The 8,940-nt window shown below is 45.9% G+C and overlaps 1 protein-coding gene across 1 annotated transcript in view; it reads left to right on the forward strand.

Moving 5' to 3' along the window:
- The window catches only part of LOC121534488 (protein Niban 1-like), a 46,745-nt gene extending 38,035 nt beyond the window's left edge, over positions 1 to 8,710 (forward strand). The window contains exons 7-11 of the mRNA XM_045206045.1: positions 6,568 to 6,672; positions 6,895 to 7,057; positions 7,353 to 7,540; positions 7,630 to 8,515; positions 8,700 to 8,710. Coding sequence (XP_045061980.1) covers positions 6,568 to 6,672; positions 6,895 to 7,057; positions 7,353 to 7,540; positions 7,630 to 8,515; positions 8,700 to 8,710 — 1,353 coding nt within the window. The remainder of the gene's footprint in view (positions 1 to 6,567; positions 6,673 to 6,894; positions 7,058 to 7,352; positions 7,541 to 7,629; positions 8,516 to 8,699) is intronic.
- Positions 8,711 to 8,940: the final 230 nt, after the last annotated feature.

Raw genomic sequence — 8,940 nt, forward strand, 5'->3', positions numbered from 1 at the left:
AGACTTTTTCCGATATAACATAGGTACAGCAAAGAAACCATTTGAGTTATCCAAGCTGGTGGAGAGAATGCTGGGTAAAGAAACCATTTGAGTTATCCAAGCTGGTGGAGAGAGTGCTGGGTAAAGTGAAGGATGTGAGGATCACGAGAGGCGTGCTTGTTTAGATTGTTTGTGATTCTGTGGATCAGAAGGAACGTGCGTTGTGTCTTAATCGAAGTCTGAAGTGTTGTGTGTGTGTCGCTTCGGAACAGGGCACCCCTCAAGGGGGTTATATCTGCCGTTTCCTGGGAAGTTGATTTGGAGTGATTGAAGCACGTCGGGTGAATCGGGTGGTGAATGGAGAAAAAGTCTGTTCTTTAGTTTTTTTAAATGGACTCTCTCCCTACTCAAGTGCAGTTACGGTATATTAACTACAGAGTCAGAGCATTTATCCCAAGACCAATGCAGTGTGATCACTGTAAAGCTTTTGGTCATGTTTCAAGTGTTTGCAGAAGGGAGAAGCCGAGATGTCCAAGATGTGGAAAATATCATATTATGTGTTATAAAAGTGAAGAAAATGTGACAATTGCGGTGGGAACCATGAAGCCACGTCTTCTGAATGTCCCACAAAGGTGAAATGAGGTGGCCAAAGTCAGGGCTGTCCAGAGCATTTCATATGCAGCAGCTGTTAAAAGGGTTGAGGGTTTGAATGGAGCTCCTGAAGAGTCCATGGTGGTGGATAGGCCTTGGCTTTCACCAAGGGGATCCTGACATTTTAAAGGTTAAAAAGGTGGACTTTGTGGCCTTTAGCGATAAATTGCACAGCCAAGGTGGAGAAAAGATATGTGATTGCGGCGGAGCGGTTCCTGGGGCTGAAAGGAAAGGAGTTACATGGAATATATGCAAAAGCTTCGAGCCTGAGAAGGGAGATATGGAGAACTAAAAGAAGGAGGAAGTGGGAGTTTTGTTTGTTTTGGCATTGTACTATTTTAATTAGGGTGGATTGTTAGATCACTATTAAGTATGGATTTATTTATTAACATTTTATTTTTGGTTTCAAACTGTCCAGTTGGTGGCGGAAATACAACTTTTGGATGTAGTCCGCCATAAAATCCACAGAAGAAGAAGAAGGTAATGAACAGTCAACTGGCGACCTCGAGAACCGGAGAGGGGGAGTGGGAGTAGACATGACAGTACCCCCCCTGACGCCGACCAGCGGGACGGTCACGAGGACCAGGGGCGGATAAGTCGCTTCTCCTGAGACCCGGGAGACGGTCGCTTCTGCTGAGGCACGGGAACCTGTCGAACCAGCCGAGGCGCGGGAACCAGCCGAGGCACGGGAGCCTGTCGAACCAGCCGAGGCGCGGGAACCAGCCGAGGCGCGGGAACCAGCCGAGGCGCGGGAACCAGCCGAGGCGCGGGAACCAGCCGAGGCACGGGAACCTGTCGAACCAGCCGAGGCGCGGGAACCTGTCGAACCAGCCGAGGCACGGGAACCTGTCGAACCAGCCGAGGCACGGAACCTGTCGAACCAGCCGAGGCATGGGAACCTGTCGAACCAGCCGAGGCACGGGAACCTGTCGAACCAGCCGAGGCACGGGAACCTGTCGAACCAGCCGAGGCACGGGAACCTGTCGAACCAGCCGAGGCACGGGAACCTGTCGAACCAGCCGAGGCACGGGAACCTGTCGAACCAGCCGAGGCACGGGAGCCTGTCGAGCCAGCTGAGGAGCCGCAGGACGACGCCGACCAGAGGGACGGTCCCGAGGACCACGGGCAGAACAGTCGCTTTTCCTGAGACCCGGGGGCCAGTCACCTCTGCTGAGGCGCGGGAACCTGTCGAGCTTGCTATTATTCTAAAATGTAGAAAATAGTACAAATTAAGAAAAACCCTGGAATGAGTAGGTGTGTCCAAATTTTTGACTGGTATTGTACAGTGAGGGAAAAAAGTATTTGATCCCCTGCATATTTTGTATGTTTGCCCACTGACAAAGAAATGATCAGTCTATAATTTTAATGTAGGTTTATTTAAACAGTGAGAGACAGAATAACAACAAAAAAATCCAGAAAACGCATGTCAAAATGTTATAAATTTGATTTGCATTTGAATGAGGGAAATAAGTATTTGACCCCCTCTCAATCAGAAAGATTTCTGGCTTCCCAGGTGTCTTTTATACAGGTAATCGAGCTGAGATTAGGAGCACACTCTTAAAGGGAGTGCTCCTAATCTCAGCTTGTTACCTGTATAAAAGACCCCTGTCCACAGAAGCAATCAATCAATCAGATTCCAAACTCTCCACCATGGCCAAGACCAAAGAGCTCTCCAAGGATGTCAGGGACAAGATTGTAGACCTACACAAGGCTGGAATGGGCTACAAGACCAAACCTGGATTGTACAATATTTGCACATTATTATTTTTTACATTCTTCAATTGTAGAGTTGGTTGTTGATCATTGCTAGACAGCCATTTTCAAGTCTTGCCATAGATTTTCAACTCCAGTGTATATTTGGCTTCGTGCTTTAGGTTATTGTGTCCTGCTGAAAGGTGAATTTGTCTCTCAGTGTCTGTTGGAAAGCAGACCGAACCTGGTTTTCCTCTAGGGTTTTGCCTGTGCTTAGCTCTATTCCGTTTATTTTTATCCTGAAAAACTCCCTACTCCTTGCCAATGACAAGTATACCCATAACATGATTCAGCCACCACAATAATTGAAAATATGAAGTGTGGTACGCAGTGATGTGTTGTGTTGGATTTGCCCCAAACATAACGCTTTGTATTCAGGACATAAAGTTAATTTCTTTGCCACATTTGTTTGCAGTTTTACTTTAGTGCCTTATTGCAAACAGGATGCATGTTTTGGAATATTTTTATTCTGTACAGGCTTCCTTCTTTTCACTCTGTCATTTAGGTTAGTATTGTGGAGTAACTACAATGTTGTTGATCCATCCTCAGTTTTCTCCTATCACAGCCATTAAAAACTCTGTAACTGTTTTAAAGTCATCATTGGCCTCATGGTGAAATCCCTGAGCGGTTTCCTTCCTCTCCGGCAAACTGAGTTAGGACGGACGCCTGTATCTTTGTAGTGACTGGGTGTATTGATACACCATCCACAGTGTAATTAATAACTTCACCATGCTCAAAGCGATATTCAATGTCTGCTTTTTTTCAATAGGTGACCTTCTTTGCAAGGCATTGGAAAATCTCCCTGGTCTTTGTGGTTGAATATATGTTTGAAATTCACTGCTCAACTGAGGGACCTTACAGATAAATGTATGTGTGGGATACAGAGATGAGGTAGTCATTAAAAAAAATGTAAGCATTATTATTGCACACATGTGACTTGTTGAGCACATTTTCACTCCTGAACTTATTTAGGCTTGACATAACAAAGGGGTTGAATACTTATTGACTCAAGACATTTCAGCTTTTAAATTTTAATTAATTTGTAAACATTTCTAAAAAGATAATTCCACTTTGACATTATGGGGTATTGTGTGTAGGCCAGTGACACAAAATCTCAATTTAATCCATTTTAAATTCAGGCTGTAACACAACAAAATGTGGAAAAAGTCAAGGGGTGTGAATACTTTCTGAAGGCACTGGTTCTACCTGGAACCAGAGGGTTCTTCCTGAGAGGGTTCTAATTGGAACTCAAAAGGGTTCCCCTACAGGGACAAAACAAAGAACCCACAAAGTTTCCTTGTGAAAAGGTTCTAGAATATTTAATGGTTCAATGTGGCAACCAAAAGTTTCCCCCAAAGGGACAAATGACAGAATGTCTATTGGTTCTAATCTTTTAACAATCTCTATCATACCCACAGATCCAGTGGCGTAGCAGGTCATTCAGGTTATTGGCAACTGAGAGCTTGTGAGTTCAAATCCCAAGTGAGGTTGTCTCCCAAGCAATCAGAATGTTGATGGTTTGCTAAACCACGCCCAGCATTATCACATTTCCCAGCATGCTCTATTGCAGTTAGATTTTTTGAATTGTTTGTTTCAATATCTGTGTTTTTGCATGTACATTGATAGATTCATCCATAAAGATAAATAACATACATTTTTTGTATAAACTGATCCAATCTGTTAGTTGGATTTATTGCACCCGTTACTGAAATAGTTATTCCAGTTTATATGGTTTAGGATAGTCTCATTCACACATTCACCAGAGTCAGGTATAGACAGGGTACCAGAGTCGGGTATAAACAGAGCAAAAAGGGCACCAGAGACGGGTATAAACAGGGCACCAGAATCAGGTATAAACAGGGCAAACAGAGCACCAGAGTCAGGTATAAACAAGGTACCAGAGTCGGGTATAAACAAGGCACCAGAGTCAGGTATAAACAAGGCACCAGAGTCGGGTATAAACAAGGCACCAGAGTCGGGTATAAACAAGGCACCAGAGTCGGGTATAAACAGGGAACCAGAGTCAGGTATAAACAAGGCACCAGAGTCGGGTATAAACAGGGAACCAGAGTCAGGTATAAACAAGGCACCAGAGTCGGGTATAAACAGGGAACCAGAGTCGGGTATAAACAGGGAACCAGAGTCGGGTATAAACAGGGAACCAGAGTCGGGTATAAACAGGGAACCAGAGTCGGGTATAAACAGGGAACCAGAGTCGGGTATAAACAGGGAACCAGAGTCGGGTATAAACAGGGAACCAGAGTCGGGTATAAACAGGGAACCAGAGTCGGGTATAAACAGGGAACCAGAGTCGGGTATAAACAGGGAACCAGAGTCGGGTATAAACAGGGAACCAGTCCTATTTTCTTAGAATAGACTAACCAGGGAACTATTAGTTGTCCTGTGATAACATGCCAGCATGAACACCATAGTAGACCTTTGTCTGTCTCATCAGAACAGAGGAAGCTCCTCTGTGTGTGTGTGTGTGTGTGTGTGTGTGTGTGTGTGTGTGCGTTAAACAAAGAGCTGATTACCGGTTGGTCTAACTAAGAAAGCTCAGTCAGAGACCAGGAAACACTTCTGCTTCAGACTCAGACATTGTTTGGGTTGGACAGCAGTCTCTCTGCATGTCTCATCACAAAGAAACAAAGGAAAGACGTTTATAGCAGGATGTGGATTCAAAGTTGTTAACAATAAGCTCAGTAGATCAGTAGACCAGTAGATCAGTAGACCAGTAGACCAGTAGATCAGTAGACCAGTAGATCAGTAGACCAGTAGATCAGTAGATCAGTAGACCAGTAGATCAGTAGATCAGTAGACCAGTAGATCAGTAGACCAGTAGATCAGTAGACCAGTAGATCAGTAGATCAGTAGACCAGTAGATCAGTAGACCAGTAGATCAGTAGACCAGTAGATCAGTAGACCAGTAGATCAGTAGATCAGTAGACCAGTAGATCAGTAGACCAGTAGATCAGTAGACCAGTAGATCAGTAGACCAGTAGATCAGTAGATCAGTAGACCAGTAGATCAGTAGACCAGTAGATCAGTAGACCAGTAGATCAGTAGACCAGTAGATCAGTAGATCAGTAGACCAGTAGATCAGTAGACCAGTAGATCAGTAGATCAGTAGACCAGTAGATCAGTAGATCAGTAGATCAGTAGACCAGTAGATCAGTAGACCAGTAGATCAGTAGATCAGTAGACCAGTAGATCAGTAGACCAGTAGATCAGTAGACCAGTAGATCAGTAGATCAGTAGACCAGTAGATCAGTAGACCAGTAGATCAGTAGATCAGTAGACCAGTAGATCAGTAGATCAGTAGATCAGTAGACCAGTAGATCAGTAGACCAGTAGATCAGTAGATCAGTAGACCAGTAGATCAGTAGACCAGTAGATCAGTAGACCAGTAGATCAGTAGACCAGTAGATCAGTAGATCAGTAGACCAGTAGATCAGTAGACCAGTAGATCAGTAGATCAGCAGACCAGTAGACCAGTAGATCAGTAGCTCAGTAGACCAGTAGACCAGTAGATCAGTAGACCAGTAGATCAGTAGACCAGTAGATCAGTAGACCAGTAGCTCAGTAGATCAGTAGATCAGTAGACCAGTAGATCAGTAGATCAGTAGACCAGTAGACCAGTAGATCAGTAGACCAGTAGATCAGTAGACCAGTAGATCAGTAGATCAGTAGACCAGTAGACCAGTAGATCAGTAGCTCAGTAGACCAGTAGACCAGTAGATCAGTAGACCAGTAGATCAGTAGACCAGTAGATCAGTAGACCAGTAGCTCAGTAGATCAGTAGATCAGTAGACCAGTAGATCAGTAGATCAGTAGACCAGTAGATCAGTAGATCAGTAGACCAGTAGACCAGTAGATCAGTAGCTCAGTAGACCAGTAGACCAGTAGATCAGTAGACCAGTAGATCAGTAGACCAGTAGATCAGTAGACCAGTAGCTCAGTAGATCAGTAGATCAGTAGACCAGTAGATCAGTAGATCAGTAGACCAGTAGACCAGTAGATCAGTAGACCAGTAGATCAGTAGACCAGTAGATCAGTAGATCAGTAGACCAGTAGATCAGTAGATCAGTAGTGTGTATCATTGTCTTACAGCTGTGTAGTAAAGTAGATCAGGACTGTGTCCAGATCACAGTATGCTGTAACTCATCTTGGCTTTCTGTATTCCAGGTCCTAACCAATTTGGTTTTGGAGGAGCTTCTACCCTCTCTACAGACAGAACTTCTGACCAGACTAAAGGGGAAGAAAGCAGAGAGGAAGAGGGTTTGGTTCTCTGTGAGTCACTGAACATCTCAGAACTGTCCTTTATTCAGAAAGTCCTTCAGTAATGCTATAGTGAACTGGTTCTTCAGCTCTGAGTTCTGTAGTCCTGTAGTGATCTCTGCTCTATTCCCCCGATGCTCAGACATTGAGGCAGCTTCTATAAGCTGGTCCTGGATCAGCTAACAGAGGGTCTATATAATGCTGTACTCAGCTGTGTTCTGTTGTCCCCCCCAGACGTTGGACGCCGCGTACCATCTGGTCCAGGACCAGCTGAGGGAGGGTCTGAAGGTTCTGAAGGAGGAGTGTAAAGAGACAGCCAGGTCTCAGGAAGCTCTGGTTCGCTCTGATATGGACCAGATAGCCAGTTCTAGAGCCTTCCTACAGGCCAAGCTACAAGGTGCAGTACGATGATGGGGATCTACAGATGGAGTAGCCTGGGTCAAGAATGGGTCAAGAATGGGTCAAGAATGGGTCAAGAATGGGTCAAGAATGAATTGTGGTGTAAAGGAGAGAGTAACAAAGATTTAACACGTTAGGATCCAAGATAGGATATTGTGGGAACTGAATGAATGAAAAAGCAACAGTTATTGGGACAGTAGTTGTGAGGAGCCGACATGTTGTTACTATATCTAAACTTGTAAAACCATTCCCATAACATTCACATCCGTTGTTCCGTGTCTCCGTCCCCATAGCCTCTGTCAGTGACCCGGCAGTAAAGTTCTGCAGTGAGAACGTGTCTCCGTACCTGGCGTCCATCTTGGAAGAGCTGATGTCTCCGGTGACGGGGGGCTTCCAGGGGGTTCGGCTTCTCCTGGAGGGGGAAATGAACGCTCTCAGTCTGGGCTTCCCCGAGGGAGGGGGGCAAGAGGGGTTCAACCAGGTAAGAGGGTGTTGGTGGATCAAAAGGTTGGTCTAGTTTCATTGCGTAAGCGTGAACAGCGTAACAGTGAACAGTGTAACCGTGAACAGCGTAACCGTGAACAACGTAACCGTGAACAGCGTAAGCAGCGTAACCGTGAACAACGTAACCGTGAACAGCGTAAGCAGCGTAACCGTGAACAGTGTAAGCGTGAACAGCGTAACCGTGAACAGCGTAAGCTCGAACAGCGTAACCGTGAACAGCGTAAGCGTGAACAGCGTAACCGTGAACAACGTAAGCGTGAACAACGTAAGCGTGAACAGCGTAAGCGTGAACGTAACCGTGAACAGCGTAACCGTGAACAACGTAACCGTGAACAGCGTAACCGTGAACAACGTAACCGTGAACAACGTAACCGTGAACAGCGTAACCGTGAACAGCGTAAGCGTGAACAGCGTAACCGTGAACAGCGTAAGCAGCGTAACCATGAACAGTGTAAGCGCGAACAGCGTAACCGTGAACAGCGTAAGCGCGAACAGCGTAACCGTGAACAGCGTAACCGTGAACAGCGTAACCGTGAACAGCGTAACCGTGAACAACGTAACCGTGAACAGCGTAAGCAGCGTAACCGTGAACAGCGTAAGCGTGAACAGCGTAACCGTGAACAGCGTAACCGTGAACAGCGTAACCGTGAACAGCGTAACCGTGAACAGCGTAACCGTGAACAGCGTAACCGTGAACAACGTAACCGTGAACAGCGTAAGCAGCGTAACCGTGAACAGCGTAACCGTGAACAGCGTAACCGTGAACAACGTAACCGTGAACAGCGTAAGCAGCGTAACCGTGAACAGCGTAACCGTGAACAGCGTAACCGTGAACAGCGTAACCGTGAACAGCGTAACCGTGAACAGCGTAACCGTGAACAACGTAACCGTGAACAGCGTAACCGTGAACAGCGTAAGCGTGAACAGCGTAAGCAGCGTAACCGTGAACAGCGTAAGCGTGAACAACCTCTTTTTGTTGTTGTATTATTACTAACCCACCCTCTTCGGAGGACACAAATATATGTGTTTGTTTTTACAGCTGAAATGCTACATATACATACATTTCACATAAACATTTTACATAGATGGTACTTTTATATACAGCAATCACATAACAATAACACGTTACCGAACAGAATCTCTTTAATCCCACCCCTCAGCCACTCTCAGCCCATCCCACCTATCACCATACACCACCCCTCAGCCCTTCCCACCTATCACCATACACCACCCCTCAGCCCTTCCCACCTATCACCATACACCACCCCTCAGCCACTCTCAGCCCATCCCACCTATCACCACAGACCACCCCCTCAGCCCCTCTCAGCCCATCCCACCTATCACCATACACCACCCCTCAGCCCCTCTCAGCCCATC

Source organism: Coregonus clupeaformis, chromosome 21 (genome assembly GCF_020615455.1).
Source record: "Coregonus clupeaformis isolate EN_2021a chromosome 21, ASM2061545v1, whole genome shotgun sequence".
Lineage (NCBI taxonomy): Eukaryota > Metazoa > Chordata > Actinopteri > Salmoniformes > Salmonidae > Coregonus > Coregonus clupeaformis.